Genomic DNA, 22585 nt, shown 5'->3' on the forward strand with positions numbered 1-22585 from the left:
TAAGATGTGCTTACTATATTGTTATTGAACAGTCCAATTTAAGTCTTGTTTGAACACACCTACCCTTCGCAACATTTTTCTTAAGTATGGAAATCTATAATAGTGAGGTTGTTTTTAGTTACATAATGAATCTATAATAATTCAGGAGGACTATACAAATTCCCTGTTGCAGACCACAGCTTGAAATCCACTACAAAATACTTGTAGGTGATCAGAACTGCTTATGTTAGAGGCTCGAGTGATCATTGTTAGATGTATCCTTGGTGTAAATTTAACTGTGATAAAATTTACAGTTGACACAAAAATTGAAGTGGTTGGAAATATACAGGAGGATAGGACCAAATGGCAGTGACTTGGATAAATTAGAGTAGTGGAAGTTGCAGGCAATGAGGGAAGATGTAATTAATGTAAAGATCTACACATGGGAGACAGAATAATAACTAAAGTACCATATTTATTGCAGTCAAAGAAATTTCTCATCTTTCTTGCCTTAACTGGTTTAAGATTACTTTGTCTCAGCAAACACCATTTGCTTCAGGGAAGGCTTGGGACAAGAGCTTGAAGGGGAGGTGTCTACAAGATGTCTGTTAGAAAGTGAGAACTGTTGCTGAAATGGATGAACAGTGTTTTCTGTTTAGTTACATGTTTAGAACGTCTTGTTTTTTGGATCTCTTGACACTAGAATTCAGTCTTTGTACATTTTTTGTAGGTCATAAAATTTACCATAGCTGCTGGTGGTAATACATTACTTTCCATTCATGTTCTGTTTGCCCTGGAGAGTTGGATTTTGTTTTTAGGGAGTTACTCTTCAAATACTGACTTTCTTCTAATTTAAACTGCTATGTTCAAGTATCTGTGACTAATATTTTCCAGTGAGGACATCTGAAATCTTTCCCTATGGAGGAATCGATAGGGGTTTTTTGGTAGAAATACCTTTCTTTGCATAAAAAATGTGCAGTGAAGGGCTACTAGGATGATCCAAGGAATAAGAGGAGACTCAGAGCTTGGCTTGTTTAGCTTAACTGAAAGAAGCTATGGGGAGATATGATTGCGCTCTATAAATACATCAGAGGGATAAATACCAGGGAGAGGAGTTATTTAAATTAAGCGCCAGTGTGGACACAAGAACAAATAGATATAAACTGGCCATCAACAAGTTTAGGCTTGAATTAGACGAAGGTTTCTAACCATCAAAGGAGTGAAGTTCCAAAACAGCTTTCCAAGGGGAGTGGTGGGGGCAAAAAACCTAACTGGCTTCAAGACTGAGCTTGATAAGTTTATGATGAGACTGCGTATAATGGCATGTAGCTGATCTGTGACTGCTAGCAGCAAATATCTCCAGTGGCTGGTGATGGGACACTGGATAGGGAAGGCTCTGAGTTAGTATAGAGACTTATTTCCCAGATGTTTGGCTAGTGAGTCTTGCCCATATGCTCAGGGTCTGACTCAGGGGTAGGCAACCTATGGCACGCGTGCCGAAGGCGGCATGCGAGCTGATTTTCAGTGGCACTCACACTGCCCGGGTCCTGGCCACCAGTCCGGGGGGCTCTGCATTTTAATTTAATTTTAAATGAAGCTTCTTAAACATTTTAAAAACCTTATTTACTTTACATACAACAATAGTTTAATTATATATTATAGACTTATAGAAAGAGACCTTCTAAAACATTAAAATGTATTACTGGCACGCGAAACCTTAAATTAGAGTGAATAAATGAAGACTCGGCACACCACTTCTGAAAGGTTGCCGACCCCTGGTCTAACTGATCACCATATTTGGGGTTGGGAAGGAATTTCCCCCCAGGTCAGATTGGCAGAGACCCTGGGAGTTTTTTGTCTTCCTCTGCAGCATGGGGTAGGAGTCACTTGAAGGTGTAAACTAGTGTAAATGGTGGATTCTTTGTAACTTGAAGTCTTTAAATCAAGATTTGAGGACTTTAGTAACTCAGACAGAGGTTAGGGGTCTATTACAGGAGTGGGTGGATGCCGTTCTGTGGTCTGCAATGTGTAGGAGGTCAGATTAGATTATCATGATGGTCCCTTCTGACCTTAAAGTCTGAGTCTATGCCAGCGCTTGGAGTTAAATTCATAATCCCCTTATGTTGAAACTGCATCATACAGTTCGGTATGTTTCTCAGTAGTCTTGGCTGTAAGATAAAGGAATTTATTCAGAAATTAAAAGGGTGCTTTAAAATAGTCTTGGTGTCAGATCTAGGTTTTTATTCCTTTTTAAAAAAGCGGATTTGCATACCTTATTGCACACACTTTTGCAACTCGGTTAATTTCGTTGACATTTTAATATGCCCATTCAGTTTTGCAAACAGTGCTGTGCTAGTGCATTAAAATCAGAAAGTGAAACAGACTACTCTAGTTTAACTCACCAAATTGAGTGAAACGAATGTTCCTCTAGATACTAAAATACTTCTATTTACTGGATCAAGACCTAGAAGTGCCAGTGCAGAGTCTCTTGAAGTCAGATATGCTTTGCATTGGTGTGGGGGACCATACTATTATTTCTGTTTATGGGATCAGGGACAGTGCCTCTAATTTCCTTTATAGTTTTTCAAGAGACAGATGCCTAGGGACTGCCATCTAGATTTGGGATTAAAAATCTTCTGCGAAATCTGCTTTATTCTGTTCTTTCAACTTCTTAGTGAACTAGGAAATAGATGTGGGGGGAAAAGCACATCCACCTTCTGCATGAGGCTCCAGAAGTTGTGAAAAATCAGCATGCTTGGAATCTAGGGGCATATTGGTGCTGAATCCAGCCTATAGAAAAGGAGGTATTCCAGTTCTGATAACTGAAAACACAAATCTTTTTCCAGAGTGTGGATGCCTATCTAAAATTCATAAACTTGTCTTTACTCAAAGCAATATACTTTTGTTCCAAATGTGGAATGCTAAATTTTATTTTTGAAAAGTTTGTGAAAGCCAAATATTCCTGTCCACTTTTTAAAGCAAACTGTAGCTAATAAAAAGCTCAGGCCAGATGCAGCATCTAGCTTTCAGTGAGGTCTTTCTTTTACCCAGTTGTTTTAAACAGGGTTGTCTGAGGCCTAGAAGCTGTGACTTACCCAAGTTCTATTTTAGCTGATTTACAGACCTTAAGATCTTCTTGGCTCCTTGTGCTTTGGCTAACAGCCATGTGACCTCTGAACAGCTACTTGGAAATAAGGTGCTATATATTAACTCCTGTCATTTTGCTGGTGAAATTCACCTATTTCACAAGTATGAAACTGGTACTACAGTAGAACCTCAAAGATACAAACACCAGAGTTATGGACTGACTGGTCAACCGGACACCATGTGGAACCAGAAGTAAGCAATCAGGCAGCAGCGGAGACAAAAAAACAACACGTACTGTGCCTGTATTGCATCTTAAAGGTAGGCACATCGGGGCTGCCTGTCCCCACCCCACCACCTACTTGCTATGTGGGATGCAGCCACGTACAGGTAGGAGGTGAAGTTGCTGAGTTTCACAGGCACGGCTGTGAGCCCACGAGCAGGCAGAGTAGGAGCAGTGCTGGGATCTGCAGCTTTCCTGTAAGCTACATGCGCAGTTTCTTTCCTGCCCCCTCCAGAAAAGAAACTTCCTGAGTTCCTACGGGAACCTGGCCTGGAGTGTTTGCTGCTGGAGCCCAAGCTCCTACCTGCACGTTGCACTCTGGAGGAGCAGCTCAGTTTTAAAGGGCCACAGCCTGCATCATGTACCTACTGACACCGCAGTGCCCCAGGGTGTCTCACTCATCACCCTTGCAGCCAGGGGCTAGAACCAGCCGCCTGTGCACACCCCCATTCGCTGGGCAGCCACTTACAGGTAGGAGGTGAAGACGCTGAAGTTCGTGGGCACAGCTGTGAGCTCCCACTCTGAGCAGTCCGCCCTGAGGAGCATCCCATAACCTCTTGTTCAGAGTTACGAATGTTTTAGAGTTACGAATAACCTCCATTCCCGAGGTGTCCATAACTCTGAGGTTCTACTGTATGCCAAAAACAACTGTTGAATAAAACTTGTGATCAAATTTGTAACCTTCATACTGTAAATAGAACTTGTTTTTCCGTGGCATCCCCAAACCATGGCTGGGGGCAGGTTGTGGCCATTATGATTTGCAGGCCATGTGGTGGTGGTGTCTCCCATCAATTTGGCACTGACCCTTTACAAGGGAGCCCTCTTCTTTGCAGGGTAGCAGTAAAGTTGATACCAAGACCTGATGTTACTCCTTCAATTGATGCCATTGCTAATATTTAAAGCAGTGTCCTGCAACTCCCCACCCTCTAGCTACATCTAGGCTGCACCTCACTGGTGGCAGCAGGTAGGGTATATGTAGCTACACACAGCAGCCAAAAGCAAGCTGCATGCACACTGTGGTGTGTAGCTACACACATCAGTGAAAGGCTTCAGCAGAGGGAGGCAGCAGGGAAAGGTTCTAGCACAGGGGAGGGCAAACTACAGTCCGTGGGCTGGATCCGGCCCGTCAGGGCTTTCAGTCTAGCCCACGGGATTGCCAGCCGGCACCATGTCCCTGGGGTGGGGGGCAGCAGAGGGCTCTGTGAGCTGCCCTCGCCTGCAGGCACTGCCCCCCCCCAGTTCCTATTAGCTGGGAAAGGGGAACCGCAGCCAATGGGAGCTTCGGGGGTAATACCCAGAGGTGAGGGTAGCGCATGGCAGAGCTGCCTGCCCTGCCCTGCCCTGCCCCACCCCACCCCCAGGAGCCACTGCCATACATGCTGGCCACTTCCAGGAGTGGCGCAGGGCCAGGGCAGGCAGGGAGCCTACCTTAGCCCCCGCTGCGTGCTGCTGCCACCTCCGAGCCGCTCGAGGTAAGCCGTGCTGGGCCGGAGCCTGCACCCTGAACCCCCCTGCTCCCCTCCCTTGAGCCCCCTTGCCCCAGCCTGGAGCCCCTTGCCCTGAGCCCCTTCCTGCACACAGCACCCCCTCCCACACCCAACACTCCCTCCTGCACCCCAACCCCCTGCCCCAGCCCACCATTCATGGCCCTGCATACAATTTCCCCACCCAGATGTGGCCCTCAAGCCAAAAGTTTGCCCACCCCTGTTCTAGCAGCTCCCTATGGCTAGGAAACACTCTAGCAGCGGGGAGCTGTCAGAGCCTTTGCCTGCTGCCTCCTCCTGCAGGAGCCTTTCCCTGTGGAGGGGAAAGGCTCCAGCAGCAGGGCACTACACTGCTAAAAATGGCAGTGTAGACTGGGAGGCACTGCTTGGGTGTGTCGAGAGCCACGTAGGGTTCATAGCCCCTGGGTTCAGGCATGTCTTATTCACCTAAACAGTGCCTCACTGTATACACTATTTATACCTATGCTGGGGGCATGCAGTATATGCACTCTGCTTGATGCCATAAGGGGTGTGCAGTGTAGAGGTACTCTTAATGATGGCTTCAACAGTTACAGGATAAATAGATCAATTAAGACTGGTACTGGTAAATAAAAAAATTTACTTTTTATGATGGATTTAAATGAATTCCTAGGAAAATCTTACTTTGTGCTTAAATTTATACACCTGATCTGCTTATGGGTGTAGGGAAACTTGCCTGGTTTCATAAGGATTAATCATTCCAATTTTCAGAGTAAGTGTTCTGAGAAACAGTGGGTTTGGGTTGGCGGTGAAATACTGTGCAACAAAGGGATGTCTATGTGGTTTGTTTCCGCTTCCTTTTTTAAATTTTTTTTTATTTTGTTTTGGCAATGATTACGCTGTGTGGGGGAACTGTAAGATAAGTGGCTCAGAAAATAGATGAATATTGGGTATCGGCATTGCAAGAGCAGTTAACTGCTTGGCTAACCAAACAAATTAAGTTAACTGGCATGAACTGTCTGTTTGCTTTCATTGTCATGTGTACCTGAAGAGATGAACTGTAAACTCTGAGCACCTACAAGGCTGGAGCTCTGGGAAAGGGTGTGCTTAGGCTGCTGGGGACTCTGGGTTAGCATTGGTCTGGGGGGGGGGAGGGGTCTAAGGCAGGTGGGTCACTAGAACCATTTCTGTAAAGGGAGAATAGACAGAACCTGTGACAAGAAGTTTGCCAGAGATGCAAAGGAAAGAGACTATGCTACAGCCTACCCTCAGACCAACAGAAGCTTAAGAGCACACAGGCCCAGTGTGGTAGGACACAAACACAGCAGCCTGATCGGCTCTAGCAGAGGGAGCCTTACGAGGGCTGTGTAACAGAAGTTAAGTAAAAGCAAACTCTAACCTATAAGTTAGTGTTCTGTTAATGCATTTGTTTGTCCCTTATTCTAAGAAAGCCAAACTTGCCCCCTGGGAGTGGTGATCTAGCTTGTGCTAACCATGATATGGGGTCCTTAAACCATAAGGAAAGTACCAGCTACATATTGCCGGCCCTGACGAGATTTGTGGTTGACAAAATGAGCATTGGACACTTTACAAATAAATCAGTTGAGATTCTGTATAGTCTCCTATTTCTAATTTTTTTTGTGTGGGGGGGGGGGGAGGGGAAGGGAAGGAAGTGATTGGGAGTAGAAACATGGATTCCACGAAATGTCATGTATGATGAGGAAACTCTTCCTGTATGGCTTTCTGGGTAATACCCTTTCTCTTCTGTTCCAATATCTGTCAAAACTGTATTCTCTCCAATGTTACTGTTGGGACATAGTTTTATTCCCTGAATTTGTCAGGGATGATCTTATACACCAAGTAAAATGATGATAGCTTTAAAAAGAGGATGAAAATTATCTAAACTGATTGCATTCATAGACTATCTTCTTGTGAAGCTTCCCTTAAAATGTACTTCATTATAAGGCTATCTAAGGGTATGTCTACACTACGAGAGTAGTTCGATTTTACTTAAATCGAATATGTGGAATCGATATTACAAAGTTGAACGTATGTATCCACACTAAGGACAGTAATTCGACTTTGTGAGTCCACACTAACGGGGCACGCGTCGACATTGGAAGCGGTGCACTGTGGGCAGCTATCCCACAGTTCCTGCAGTCCCCGCTGCCCATTGGAATTCTGGGTCGAGCCCCCAATGCCTTCTGGGGAAAAAAATGTGTCGAGGGTGGTTTTGGGTAACTGTCGTCGTCCAACCGTCACCTCCGCCCTCCCTCCCTGAAAGCGCCGGCGGGAAATCAGTTCGCGCACTTTTCTGGTCAGTGACAGCGCGGACACCACAGCACTGCGAGCATGGATCCCGCTGCGACCATCGCTGCAGTTATGGCCGTTGTCAACACCTCGCACCTTATCATCCACCTTTCCCAGAGGCAGATGCTGAGAAATCGGGCGAGGAGGCTACGGCAGCGCGGTGAGGACCTGAAGTCTGAGAGTGGCACAGACCTGTCATAAAGCACGGGACCCCGCGCCGAGGACATCATGGTGGCAATGGGTCATGTTGATGTTGTGGAACGGCGATTCTGGGCCCGGGAAACAAGCACGGACTGGTGGAACCGCATAGTGCTGCAGGTCTGGGATGAATCACAGTGGCTGCGAAACTTTCGCATGCGGAAGGGGACTTTCCTGGAACTTTGTGAGTTGCTGTCCCCTGCCCTGAAGCGCAAGGACACCCGGATGCGAGCAGCCATGACTGTCCAGAAGCGAGTGGCCATAGCCCTCTGGAAGCTTGCAACGCCAGACAGCTACCGGTCAGTCGCGAACCACTTTGGCGTGGGCAAATCTACCATGGGGGTTGTTGTGATGCAAGTGGCCAACACAATCGTTGAGCTACTGCTCTCAAAGATAGTGACCCTGGGAAACGTGGAGGTCATCATAGATGGCTTGGCCACGATGGGATTCCCAAACTGCGGTGGGGCTATAGATGGAACTCACATCCCTATCCTGGGACCGGACCACCAGGCCAGCCAGTACATTAACCGAAAGGGCTACTTTTCAATGGTGCTGCAAGCACTGGTGGACCATAGGGGACGTTTTACAAACATCAACGTCGGATGGCCGGGCAAGGTTCATGACGCTCGTGTTTTCAGGAACTCTGGTCTGTTTAGACGGCTGCAGGAAGGTATTTACTTCCCGGACCACAAAATAACTGTTGGGGATGTGGAGATGCGTATAGTGAGCCTCGGGGACCCAGCCTACCCGCTAATGCCCTGGCTCATGAAGCCCTATACTGGCGCCCTGGACAGTGAAAAAGAACTCTTCAACTACCGGCTGAGCAAGTGCAGAATGGTGGTGGAGTGTGCTTTTGGACGTCTCAAGGGGAGATGGAGAAGCTTACTGACTCGCTCTGATCTCAGCGAAACCAATATCCCCATTGTTATTGCAGCTTGCTGTGTGCTCCACAATCTGTGTGAGAGCAAGGGGGAGACCTTTATGGCGGGGTGGGAGGTTGAGGCAAATAGCCTGGCTGCTGATTACACCCAGCCAGATAGCCGTGCGATTAGAAGAGCCCAGCGGGACGCGCTGTGCATCCGGGAGGCTTTGAAAGCTAGGTTCCTGAGTGAGCAGGGAAACCTCTTGACTATTAAGTTTGTTTACAGAGAAGCTGAACCTGCCCCCGTTTCTTTACCCAGTGAATGTTCACTATCCTCTCCAGTTACATACCCCGTTCACCCCGTTCCCCCCCCTTCCAACACACGTTTAAAAATAAAATCACTTGAAATTTGTTAATGAACACAGTTTTCTTTATTACTGTTTTCGCGGTAAAGTGTTGAACCTGGGACGCAGACTGTGGTGGGGAGCGGGTGTAGTGTAGTGATGCAAAGGACGCTTCTAAACTCGAGGAATGACAGGCTCTGCACTGGTGGACTGGTTGTTTCAACGGAGCCTGCCACCCCCTCCTGTTCGGGACTCTGTGTGTGGGGGCTATGTGACTTTGTGGTGGGGGAGGACGGTTACAGATCCCCTGCTGCGTGGCTCTGTGATCCAGGATAAGGACCGCTGCATAAGATCTCTAACCGCCCTCCCCTGCCACAAAGTCACATAGCCCCCCCCCCCCCCCCCCCCCCCACACAGAACATGAAAACCACCTCCCAGACTGACCAGGGTAATTAGTGAATGCAATGTGTGTGTGCCCTGCTGCTGAACCTGCCCCCCGCGTCTGTACCCTGGTAAAGGTGACTGTCCTGTCCAATTACCAACCCCCTTCCCCCCCCCTTCAAACAGACTCTCCTCTAAAAGAACATGATGGAAACACTAATAAAAAATACGTTTCTGTTAATTACTAACTACACATGAAACTGGGGGATGAAACTGGGACGGGGGCTTGGGTGAGGCACGAAGGAAAGGACTTATCAAATTTTGGGGAATGAGAGCCTTCTGGTACTTCAGCAGTCTGCAGGGGTGGAGTGAGAGTTTTCACAGACTCTGCCGCCCCTCCTTGGGAGTTTGGGTGAGGGGGGTATGGGACTTTGTGGCGGGGGAGGGCGGTTACTGATAGACTGCAGCGGGGCTCTGTCCTCCTGCCTCCGGTCCTGCAGAATATCCACAAGGCGCCGGAGCGTGTCCGTTTGCTCCCTCATTAGTCCAAGCAGCGTTTGAGTCGCCTGCTGGTCTTCCTGCCGCCACCTCTCCTCCCGTTCCATGTGTGATCGGTGGATTTGGGACAAGTTCTCCCTCCACTGGGTCTGCTGGGCTGCCTGGGCTCGGGAGCAGCCCATAAGTTCCGAGAACATGTCCTCCCGTGTCCTCTTCTTCCTACACCTAATCTGCGCTAGCCTCTGGGAGTGTGATGCTAGGGTAGGTCGGGAGACAGTCGCAGCTGTGGGATGGGAAAAAGGGAGTGAATTCCTCAGAAAGATAAAAAATTTTGTGAACAAAGAACATAGTCTTTCTCTGTGAACAAGACCATGCACAGCACCTATCATATGCGCACTCAGGACAAGGTCGAATTTTCGGCCTTCGCATTCAGTGTCTGGGGTCTTGCAGTGCAGATCAGACAAGCGGGGCAGGACACCGGAATTTGGGTAACAGGCTGACATGGTAAGCCGTAGACTTGTGGCTGCTTAAAACTTTAATAATAGCACTGGCCTCCTTTCACGTTCAAAGCAATGCCAGTCCCTGCTGCCAGCAATCCGGCAAGCATGAACTCTGCCCCGTCCCACCCCCTCGCGGCTGTCCCAGGGAAAGATCCCTGTATGCTGCTCCTCTCCCGCCTCCACCGCATGGCTGTAAACCGCCGGTTACAGTTCTGTAAAGGAACAGGCAAGCAGTCCCAATACTAACATTCCCCTACCTAATTCAAAGCAGGTCACCATGAGCGACATCACTCTGATGAGGATTTCAGAGACCGAGAAAGAAAGGATGCTTCGGGAAAGCCTGCAAAGACCAGGGCCGTATGCCGCCATGCTCTGCAAGGCAATGATCCCCGAGTACTTGATTGTCTCCTGTCGCGGAAACGTTTCCTACCACGGAGGACCCAATAAGGCCGCTCTCCGCAGGAACCTGATGCAAAGGCTTTCCAATTACCTCCAGGAGAGCTTCGTGGAGATGTCCCAGGAGGATTTCTGCTCTATCCCCGGACATATAGACCGGATTTTACTGTAGCTGCACTGGCAGGGACTAAACAGTAGAGCGCCTAGGGCAAACCAATCATGCTAAACCGGACATTGTTAGATTTTTTTTCAGTAGTTGCACTGCCAAGGACTGAAACGTTAAGCGCCTAGGGCAAACTAATCATGAAAAACCCATTGTTAATATTGTTAATATTCCTGTTCTGTTAAAAATAAATGTTTACATGTTTAAAACACTTACTGACTGATCCTTCCCCTGATTCTGTGTCCGGGTTAACGCCTGGGGACGGTTAGTAGGGGATCTCTGTAAGGGTGATGAAGAGATCCTGGCTGTCGGGGAAATCAGCGTTGTAAGCGCTGTTGACTGCCTCGTCCTCCTCATCTCCTTCCTCATCTTCCCCGTCCGCTAACCTCTCCGAGGAACCGGCCGTCGACAATATCCCATCCTCAAAGTCTACGGTCAGTGATGGGGTAGTGGTGGCGGCCGCACCTAGGATGGAATGCAGTGCCTCGTAGAAACGGGATGTCTGGGGCTGGGATCCGGAGTGTCCGTTTGCCTCTTTAGTCTTCTGGGGCCTTGTCTCAGCTCCTTGATTTTCACGCGGCACTGCGTTGCGTCCCAGCTGTATCCTCTCTCTGCCATGGCTTTTGAGATCTTCTTGTAGATCTTTGCATTCCGTCTTTTCGATCGCAGCTCGGAAAGCACGGACTCATCGCCCCACACAACGATCAGATCCAAGACTTCCCGATCAGTCCATGCTGGGGCCCTCTTTTTATTCTGAGATTGCATGGCCATCTCTGGAGAGCTCTGCATCGTTGCCAGTGCTGCTGAGCTCGCCACGATGTCCAAACAGGAAATGAGATTCAAACTGCCCAGACAGGAAAAGGAATTCAAATTTTCCCGGGCCTTTTCCTGTGTGGCTGGTCAGAGCATCCGAGCTCGGACTGCTGTCCAGAGCGTCAACAGAGTGGTGCACTGTGGGATAGCTCCCGGAGCTATTACCGTCGATTTCCATCCATACCTAGCCTAATTCGACATGGCCATGTCGAATTTAGCGCTACTCCCCTCGTTGGGGAGGAGTACAGAAGTCTAATTTAAGAGACCTCTATGTCGAACTAAATAGCTTCGTTGTGTGGATGGGTGCAGAGTTAATTCGATGTAACGGTGCTAAATTCGACAAACTCCTAGTGTAGACCAGGCCTAAGAAACTAACATTTGTGTACTCCTGTTCTAGTTCACTATAATGGTAATGTTGGCTTCAAGAGGAAAAAGGGGGAAAATCCCTTTCAGCCTTAGAAAAACAAAGTTGTAAAGATCCTTAATTTTTGTTTAGCTTTGACTGGAAAGGACTTGCAGCCAGCAGAACCACTTCCTCATAAATTAGTACATGCCTTTTGGGGTTCTTTCTTACAGCAAAAATGACATGCCTGGAGTTGTGTGGGTGAAAATTGAAGTGAAAATGAGGCATTGTTACCTTGTGACTTTCTTATGCTTTAAGTGAAACTCCAATGTCTGTGCACTATAGAAGACTTCTTAACAAAAAAAAGTCCATTAGTCATAATGTGAAAAAATTGCTATATGGGATTAGTTTTTCTTCTGCTTAAACAACTTTGCTAGCCCTTTGGGAATTCTCTCTGAATAGTTACATGAGATGATACTCAACATAAGAACACCTCAGATTCTAAGGTATCCTGGAAGCAACTTGACTGGTAAGGGTATAAAAGCTGAGTGAATAATTTTTGATTTTTCAGTTCAGGGACCGAACCAAAAAATCCCATGGAAAAAGTCAGTTTGAACTAAAACTGATTCTCTTCAGTTTTTCTCACCAAAAAGGAAAATACACTCCTCTTCCCTCCCACCCACCCCTGATTTTGGGTAAAACAAAAATGTCTCGCTTAATTGAAACTTTTTTCCATTTTTTGTTGGGGTAGTTTTCAAGTGTTCACATTTTTTGTTTTGAAATTTAGCTATTTTTCTAAATTAAAATACCATTTCAAAGTGAAATGCTGAAACGCTTTGTTTCAAAATGGTTGAAATAGAATATTTTTTAATTTTTTTCAAATTTGTTTTGCCAAAACTTAACAGAATTTGACCCAAATTTGTGTATAGTTGTGGTGCTTTGGAAAAAAAATGCATTGCTAGCAAATTTACTATTGCTGGAAAAGAAAAATTCCCCTAGTTTTAGTACAATGTATAATTCTTTTTCAGGGGTCATGGCTGTCTCCTCTACAGAGTAGAAAAACAGTATCTTCTGCAGATGACTTCAAATTGGGTGTCCTTGGTTTCAAATTTATGCTGGCTCAGTTTTAAATTCTTTGTTCTTACTATGGAATAATTGTTAGCCATTCCCCCTTCCCTGCACCCAGTGCACATATATGCATTTTTGCATTCTGTCTAAAACTCTGCATGTAGATACTGTAGGTTAATATTGAGGAACTTGGTGCTTCAGTGTCAAGGCAGTGCTGAGGAAAGCTGTAAAGTGTAAACAAAGTCATTTCTCAATTGTTCTGGCTGAAAGAGGAAATGAAGATTGTCGAAAAGGTGCTAGAAGGCTGATACTTTCAAACCATTGTCTAGTATCCAATGTTCTTCTTGGCTTTTTCTGGTATTGATGCATTTTGACTATTTCACACACTTATAAACTGAAACCAGTTTTTTAAGCATGATAAATAGAGAAGTGGATGGAGAGGAATAACTTTCAGGTTGCTAGTCTGACTAGAACCTTCAATGAAGTTCTGACTGGGGGTTGCCACATCTTTAAATCCATATAATGGATTGCTTTTCGCTCTCCAAATGGTATTGTCTTGTATCACGTATTACAACACCAAGGCACAAAAGCATGAGATTAGGATGATGCAGTAACCTCAACTCAAGACTTATTTATTTTTATGGATCTATGGATTAACTTTAAATTAACTCTTAACCTTTTAGAGTACATGTGTCCTTAAAGAGCCATTTTATTTCATATATTGAAGTGCTAAGGTTATTGTGCCCACTCTTCCTTCCCTTCTCTCTTCTTCCTTAACCTGTTGCTTTCTGATCTGTCAATCATATATAGAAGACCTCTCTTTAGGCTGGAGGTAGAAGTGCATTAGTGGCAGTATGATCAGGTTATTAAAAATGGAGTCCCTTGGACTTATCAAAAACACTGACTTTTTTTCTCCAGGTAGACAAGCTTCATTGAGTTTAGATGCTGAGGGCTCTGTGGTGCAGGAGGTGGTACCAGAACCTGTTCATAAACAAAGCTTTCCAAATGATCAAGATCCTTCTTAGCATTAGGCAATTAATGTTCTTCATAAAGCAAATCTAATTCATGCAAACTGTAGAAAATATTGCTCATTGTAGTACATTTAGTTCACAAGCAGAAATCTGGGAAGATATTCACAGTAATTAACGTTGGCCATTACCCAACAGCAGTGGTTTTCTACCAGTGGTATGCATACCTCTGGGGGTATGCAGAGGTCTTCCGGGGGTACATCAACTCATCTAGATATTTGCCTAATTTTACAACACACTACATAAAAAGCACTAGTGAAGTCAGTACAAACTAAAATTTCATACAGACAATGACTTGTTTATACTGCTCTATATACTATACACTGAAATGTAAATACAATATTTATATTCCAATTGATTTACAATTATATGGCAAAAATGAGAAAGTAAGCAATTTTTCAGTCAGTGTGATGTGACACTTCTGTATTTTTGTCTGACTTTGTAAGCAAGTAGTTTTTAAATGAGGTGAAACTTGGGGGTACATAAGACAAATCAGACTCCTGAAAGGGGTACAGTAGTCTGGAAAGGTTGAGAGCCACTGCCCTACAGTTACAGCAATCTGGACTATAAAGCTCTTGCTCTTACCAAATTAAAATCAATATTCTAGAGCAGGGGTGGGCAAACATTTTGGCCCAAGGGCAACATCTGGGTATGGAAATTGTATGGCAAGCCATGAATGCTCATGAAATTGGGGGTTGGGGTGTGGGAGAGGGTAAGGGCTCTGGCTGGGGGTGCGGACTCTGTGGTGGGGCCAGAAATGAAGAGTTGAGTGTGTGGGAGGGGGGTCTAGGCTGGGGTGCGGGGGTGAGAGCTCCAGCTGGGAGTGTGGGCTCTGGGGTGGGTCTGGGGATGAGGGTTTAGGGTGCAGGAGGGTGCTCCAGGCTGGGACCAAGGGGTTGAGAGGGAAGGACGGGGGATCAGGGCTGGGGCAGGGAGTTGGGGGGTGCAGTCTCAGGGTGATGCTTACCTCAAGCAGCTCCCAGAAGCAGCGGCATGTCCCCCCTCCGGCTCCTAGGCGGAGGCACAGCTAGACAGCTCCACACGCTGCCCCGTCCACAGGCACTGCCCCTGCAGCTCCCATTGGCTGTGGTTCCCAGCCAATGGGAGTTTCAGGGGCAGCATACAGAGCCCTGTGGCTGCCCTACGTGTAGGAGCTGGGGAGGGGACGGACGACATGACGCTGCTTCTGGGACCCCTGACCCCACTCCCCCGCTGGAGCGGGGAAAGCCCCAGACCCTGCTCCCCGGCTGGAGCTCTAGGGCCAGATTAAAATGTCCAAAGGGCTGGATGTGGCCCCTTGGCCGTAGTTTGCCCATCCCTGCTATAGAGGCAGGATTAAAATGGAACTAATATTAACTTGAAATACTTACAAAAGGACAATCTTGTTGGACAAATAGCCTTTTCCTTTGAGTAATCTCTTAACAAGAAAAATATTCTGCAGTTTCTCTTCCATTTTTTTTCTGCCATTACATAAATTCAAATTGACAGTCTTGAAAAGCAGTCCAAATTCAGAACCAGAACAGAGTTTTACTAAACTTTTGATGAGGTTGTTGAGAGAGCCAGTGTACAAAAGTATAAAATGCAGTGATTAAATGGTCAACTCAGACCATTGCAAATTCAGCTACCAGAATGGTCATGTGAGTGGCGCACATCTTAGATTAAAAGCCAATCTGGTGCTGTGCAGACAAGTGTTTCAGGAAAGTTTATACTGGGTTAGTTTCTAACAAATATTGTAATTGAAAGGAGTTGAGTTTTCAGTTGACTCCAGGAAATGCTATCTCAGAATAGAATCTGTGCATACTTGGATGCTGTGTATATAACTAAACATTATTTTCAAGTACGTTACACACTTCATGTTGAAAAGGGATACCTGCAATTTGTACTTTCAGACTATTTGGTACAATGATTAGCATTTTCCCCGACTCCAAAATCATCAGTCTGATTTCTGTTCTTGTTTGTGAGGTTTTTTACTTTAAGACTTTCTGGTCTAGGAAGAACTCAGGAAATGACCAGTAGCTAGAATTTCCCATGAAATGTAAATATCCTTTCTAGGACAGGGATTTAACAATAGCAGAAAGAAAATAAACATTAAAATACTTTATTTGCTGGTTCGTTCATGAGTTTTTTCACTCATACCTCAGTTTTGTAACACACAGGTGAATAGCTCTGTTAAATAACCCCTAGTACTATACAAGCATTGTACTGTGCAGAAGGAAGTAGGTATGCTCTTGTACTCTTTGAGTTCAGTGTGTTGCCTTCCAATCATTTTTTCAGTTGAAAAGTGTCATTTGTAGCAGCCTTTACAGACTAATGCACACCATCTCCAGAACTTTTTATTATGGGTTAATGTTCTGTTTCGATTTTTACAGGAGACTAGACCTTACTTCTTTTTGATCAACTCCTTTTAAAGCAACATCTCATCATGGCTGAATTGTCACCTGAAGAAATTCAATTGAGGGCCCACCAAGTCACTGATGAGGTAAACTTTCCCCCAAGGCTCATTCAGGATCCTAATATACAAGTTATCCTAACTTGTGGAGAATAGGAAGGTAGGGGGAGCCTAGGAAGAAGACTGCAAGGGCAAAGTTGAATATCCCAAACTTCTGTATCTTCACCTGGTAGCTGCTGGGGCCAGGTATTTTTTTGTTTTGTTTTTGTTTTTTTAAATAGGACCCTGAAATTTCACTCCTAAAGTGGCACCTGCCTGATTTTAAAAGTGCTGAGCACCTACAACTCCCACTGAGACCAATGAAATTGGTGGGGTGCTCACCCTCTTAAAAATCAGGCAGGTGCTTAAACACTCATTTTAGGATCCTGAAGTTCTGCTCCTATTTTTTCTGATCTTTGCCTAGCTATAGTAATTGTCCCTGAGATATCACAGAGCAGTTTTTTCTAGTATCAGAGGAGCACTTGAAGTATCAACTTTATTTTGTTGACCTTAGTGTGTACTGAAAAATATGAATAATAGCTAATGGAAAAGAATCCTAGATCATTGTAGCTCTGATATATAGGTGTGGATAGTTGCTTATCCCTTATTTCCAGGTTTATTAAAGCTTTGTGTACTAGCTATTTTATTATATTGAACTCTTAGTGTTTGAGAGTCTTACTGATTCTCTTACAACATGTGCTTCACTATGTTAAATCTTCTCTTTCTAGTCTTTGGAAAGCACAAGGAGGATTCTTGGCCTGGCTGTTGAGGTAAGGGAGCGCTTACTAAATCTTTGGAAATGCACCAACTTGGTGAAGCAGTGATGTCAAACAATTTCAGAATAAATTGACTATACAGGGGAGACAGTGAAATTGACTATACTTTGTCAAATGTACAAAGTAAACAAACTGGAAAAAAATAGACATTTCTCTGATCTTTCAGTTATAGTAATTTTGTAAGAAAAGTAATTGAAAGAAGTTCAGACATTTTTTTGATGCCGTAATAACTGGAAACACTAGAACTGTCTACTGGCAGAAGATGAGGTGAAATGGCAGACAAGTGTACCTTGAGAGATGGGAGAGACTAGGCTTTAAAAAATAACCCAGTTATAGGGATACAGAATATGGAGACAAATTATTGGTTATCTAAAGATAAATTCTTCCACTTCTGAGAGCCACAGTTGTGTAGATGGCTTTCCAGGTTGCAGCTGAATCTCCTGCACTTCCATGTTGTCTGACAGGTCAGAAATATTTTGTGTCTTGTGACCAGTGTTTAAAAGGTAAAGTAACTTTTGGGATGCAAGACAACATAGAAGCAACATAGAGTGGAATTGGATAACATATCACAGTTTCACAGTCTCTCTAATATCTGGCAATCCATAGTAATTCCATCTGAAGTCACAAGGAAACTGAACATCCATTCCCAAAGTTGAAACTTGTATCCAGCCATGACTGCTTGGTAACCAGCAACCAACCACAGTACCGGAGGAGTAGGGTGTGAGATGTATAGAGATAGAGCTATATCTTTTTCTTTGTTTCCATGTCCAAAGGGAAGGTCTGACCTGCCTTGGGACTTCTCATCCTTATTGACTGCTATCAGTGAGCCAGGAGTTGGATGGGGATTGGCATTACCAGCAATCTGAGAGGCATCCTTGGCAAAGGCTGTCACTGAAGACTTGAGCTTTTACTTGCTCTTAGAGTTAAGGACAGCTGAAGATGGCAAAGATGCATCCTCAAATTGAAGATTTGATTGAGGCTGTGCTTGACTGCCTTGTGCTGTGGCACATACTATTTTGGGAACTGAAAGAGATCCTGGCACTAATGGGGTACCACATCAACTAATTCTAATTTAACAAAGCTCTTCGATACTGGAATCTCTGGTAGTGACATACTTAATACGGGCTTCTTCAGTACTTGAGAAATTGCAAGCACCTTTAAACTCCCCACACTTTAAAGGATCCTTAGACAAAATCTGCGTTGGAGCAGAAAGTTCTGCCCTTGTAGGCTCAATAGTTGGACCCAGGGGTCTCTGTACTGATGTGGCCTCAGTGCCCATTTGAAAACTTGAGCATTTCAGCCCTGACTAAGCTTTGGGATTGATTTCCCCAGTGCCAGAGCTGCTGTTGACTTTGACTGGCCTAAAATTGAACGTAGGCTACTTTGTTCCTTCAAAGGGAAAATGGCTGATCTGGTGTAGGGTCTAGAGACTGGGTTCATAAGGCTTCCTCCAGGAGGAAGTCCTACCACTTTCCCTGCCTACTCCGGCCATCCTATGTGAAGGTCTTACCCACTGGGCAGTGACTTAAGTGATGAGGTTGGGACTTGATTTCTCGTTGATTTGTCCATGCCAAGTTTGATCTGTTTGAATATCTGAGTTCAGCAAATCACTTGAAATACCTTTCCCTGTTTAGATAACTCAAAAGGGATTCCTACCAACTTTTAATTGCTTCTGCACTGAGACTAAGCAAAATTGTCAGTCCAAAAAAGTGTCTCAGAACACTGTAAGTTTCTAAAAAGGATATTAATAGAAGTGCCATTTCAACCAGAATTGCAGTATTGTCACTATGTACTAACTTTTTTTACACTATCCTATCACATGTGAAACTAAGGGCTGGTCTACACTACCACTTAAGTTGATGTAACTTACATTGCTGAGGGGCGTGAAAATGACACACACACACACACACCCCCGAGTGATGCAAGTTACATTGACTTAAAACGGCGTCCACACCGGCGCTATGTCTGTGGGAGACGCTCTCCCGCCGACATAGCTTCCGCCTCTCAGGGAGGTGGAGTAATTATGCCGATGGGAGTGCGCTCTCCTGTCGACATAGCGTGTCTTCACCAGACGCGCTACAGTGCAGTAGTGTAGACTTGCTCTTAGTAGTGGTCTGCAGTGCAAGCTTCCATTATTCCAATATTGTAGTTCAGAGCAGGTGGTGGTCTAGCTAGAGCCTTTGACACTGTGCTGGTGTACTGAAAACAGTGTCATTTCTACAAACCTCCTTTTCTCTTTACAGTCCCAGGATGCAGGAATCAAGACAATCACCATGCTGGATGAACAAGGAGGTGAATTCTACCTGTGTGCAAAGCAGAGTTGTGAATATTAAGTCTTAATGGTCTGCAGTAATATCTGTGCTTATGTTTGGTGTCCTAATTTATCAGTCTTTGGCCTCAGTAACTCATTTTGGTATAGAAATGAGGTTGCTTCACTAGTCAGATGTTCCTATGTTTGTGCAATTATAGTATTTAAGATTTAGCTCTGGTTCATGTCACTAGAAATTTGCAGGCTGTGCAGTTAAATGTGCTATTGAGCCTCCAGCCCCATCCCCCTGACAAAATAATGTTTCTTTAAAAGCAGCTAGTAACATCTAAACATCTAGACAACATAACTATTACACTGAGGGGAAAAAAGCTTTTAATTTAGGATTGCTGGAAACGTATAATCAAAAATTCTATTGCAGCATACGCCACTGTTTGCTTTTGCTACAAAAAGTCTCTTTAGGGGACAAGTGGCTTGAGTATACAGATCTAATTTTATGGCTTAGTTGTTAACATTTCAGATAAAAGCTTCCCCTCTAATAAGGTCTAATCTCTCAAACTTTTGTATGTTTTGTAACTACTTTTTTTAGAACAACTAACCCGTATAGAAGAAGGCATGGACCAAATAAACAAGGACATGAAAGAAGCTGAAAAGACCTTGACAGAACTCAACAAGTGTTGTGGCCTCTGTGTCTGTCCTTGCAACAGGTCAGTTAACAAATCCAGACTCAGGTCTGAATTTCTGGGATCCCACAAAAAGAGTACCCTATTGGGGAACATTCAGAGGTGAAATAACTAAAGAAAATCTTTCTACTTGCTGTTGGAGTAAAAACTATACTGATAATAGTCAACTTGCCCTAAGTGCTTTTTAGGGAAATTGATAACTGCAGCTTGCTGAAGAGTGTACCATTAGATAGGGATTAGTAGCTAAAACACACTCTCAGTAACCACCTTTTAGATTTGTAAATAATGGGATCCCAACCTGAAGCTTATATGCAGTAAAGCAATATTAGTGTTCAAAAATAACTTCAGTTTCAACTTTTTCTTCTCCCTCTTTATAATAAAGATCCATTGGAATCTGAAATTTTCTTCCCAAATGTATTTCTCTATTGCTGGGACACTGGCTTATTAAGACAGAGTAGCCCAGCACATATTACCAGTTATTTTTCTTGGCATAGGGTGAGAGGAAGGTGAACATATTATGGCATTTATTTTTTGGAGAGGACAAATAAGATCTAGCATTGAGTAGAACTTACAGATTAGTATATGTGGAGGTCAGAGTGGGAAAAGGAAAACCAGAATAGGCCTTGGTCTTACCAGCTTTAAAAATCTCACATTACTTATTACATTCTCTATTTTTATTTATTTATTTTGCAAGTTTGTCATAGTGCCTTAATTGTAATCAGTGTCACCACTGGCCTCTCGGAAAATGTCAATTAAAAGGCTTTTAGATCCTGCTGGATGGCATTTCTGGTGTAGTTTCAAACATTTGTAGCAAAAAGACAGGTAAAGCAGATGGAGCAGAGAGGGATGTGTTGTACTCTCTAGGCAGTTTTACCATTGAGAGCTACCACTAGTTGTCATCTCTAAGCTGCTCTAAAGTATTAAATGAATTTGTGGGAATCTTACAAAGAAAATGGCTAAACAGGCCCCTCTCTGTTAGGGTGGTAGGGGAAGGAAAGGGGACTCTCTGTATGTATACTTGCCAAAGTGAATTGTGTTTGGACCCACAATAAAAAATTGCAATCAGTGGGCCAAAAAGAGAGCCTGGATCTCTTCAATGATTGAAGTGGAAGTGAGGTAGTTAAACTGTACATTCAAGTCCCTTACATGAGGGTCTCATTCAGAACAACATAATGCTATGTGATCATCCTGAATTAAAATGAGCATGAGGTTTTCAGGACTAAAAGTTCAGACTTCTGTTACAACAGTTTGACAAGTAAATAGCTCTGATCTGGCCTGTAGCTCAACACAAAGTTGTTGTACCAATGTGCGATTTCATTCTTCTTAACATAACTTGAATCCTGTCAGTATCTCAAATTACAATCCTGTCCAGGTTTCTGAATTTGTCACATTGGCCACTTCCAATAAGTGATTCACTTTGGGCAAAAAACCTGCAATCTAGTGCCATTGAAACTGAGCAGACTCACTCTGTATTTGTGATGGAGTTTGTGGCACTTCCAAATATGTTAATTCCGGTAGGTGACTTTCAGAGTGAAGTGCCTTGGGAAGTTTTGGCGTGTGCTGAGGTGTATTAGGGAAGCAGTGATGAGGTCAAGAGCAGGAAAAACTGTACTGAGTGGATCTGAAAAATGCTGATAGTCCTCTCACCCCAATGTCCCACTTATGAGGGTATCTTACATAAATGTTCAGCACTAGGATAGCCAGTCTTCCACACACAGGCTGAATTTAAACACCAGAGTGCACACAAGTAAATGTTTCTTTTTCTTCCCCTACTTTATTCAGATTACTTAAAGCTACTTTGTTTTGAAAGCAAAGGACTTCAGCTGAAAAAAACTGTCACTAACCACTTGCTTGCATGTTTGATGGTTTTTTACTGTTTTTTCCATTCTCTCCTAACATACCCACCTTCCACTTACTTAATAAAAATGAAGACTAAACACTAGAAGCTGGATTCAATTAACTGGTGAAAGCGGACTTTAGGACAAGGTCAATCTTGTGACACAGCCTATACTGTTAACCATCTGTCTAAGGTGATGTTCTAAATGGGTATGTGTTTGCATGGGCATGCTGTTTGCATGCAAGACATGTTGTGACTGTCTGTGGTTTTGTGTTGTTCCAGTGTAACATTCATGTCTATAGATGGCACATTATAGAATGGATTAGGCATGGGAGCCTATTAACTCTGACCCAGCTCCTTGAGGAGAGGCTGTAAATACCAAGGCTGTACCAGTTGTTGATGTTCAGGATCTTAACCATATTGGCTTCCTTTTCAGGAAGGTGTCAAATTTCCCCTTGTTAGACAAACATGGAGTAATCATTTGGAAAATTACTTTAAAAATAGCAACGTGGCAGTCATGTTTGTATTTCAGTGACTCACTCAAACTTGTAGAAATAAAAAGCTGATCTTTCTTATTGTCCAGCACCATAAAACTCCACCTGGGGTGGGTGTAAAAATAAAGTTGCATGTTCAGACTTGTGCATCATTCTGTATGGCAAATTCTACTTTTACTTACAACTGTGCCACCCCATTGAAGAACTGCAATCTTTATTAATCCTGCACAAACCAAAATAGAATCAGTATGCTCTCCCATAATTGTGTTGCTTCAGTGCTAACAAGTAAAAAGTAGTATAAATGAATTTTTCTTACAAAAGCAAGTTCCTTTGAGTTAATAAACAAAAGGGATCAGATCTGAGTAAGCCCCATACCAGAAATGTGACT

At 44.2% G+C, this 22585-nt stretch overlaps 1 protein-coding gene across 1 annotated transcript in view; it reads left to right on the forward strand.

Annotated features, from left to right (window-relative positions):
* The window catches only part of SNAP23 (synaptosome associated protein 23), a 42154-nt gene that overhangs the window by 10630 nt on the left and 8939 nt on the right, over positions 1-22585 (forward strand). The window contains exons 2-5 of the mRNA XM_065402608.1: positions 16083-16192; positions 16870-16911; positions 19161-19209; positions 19773-19890. Coding sequence (XP_065258680.1) covers positions 16136-16192; positions 16870-16911; positions 19161-19209; positions 19773-19890 — 266 coding nt within the window. The 5' untranslated portion in view covers positions 16083-16135. The remainder of the gene's footprint in view (positions 1-16082; positions 16193-16869; positions 16912-19160; positions 19210-19772; positions 19891-22585) is intronic.

The sequence above is a fragment of the Emys orbicularis genome, chromosome 4 (assembly GCF_028017835.1).
Source record: "Emys orbicularis isolate rEmyOrb1 chromosome 4, rEmyOrb1.hap1, whole genome shotgun sequence".
Classification (NCBI taxonomy): Eukaryota; Metazoa; Chordata; order Testudines; family Emydidae; genus Emys; species Emys orbicularis.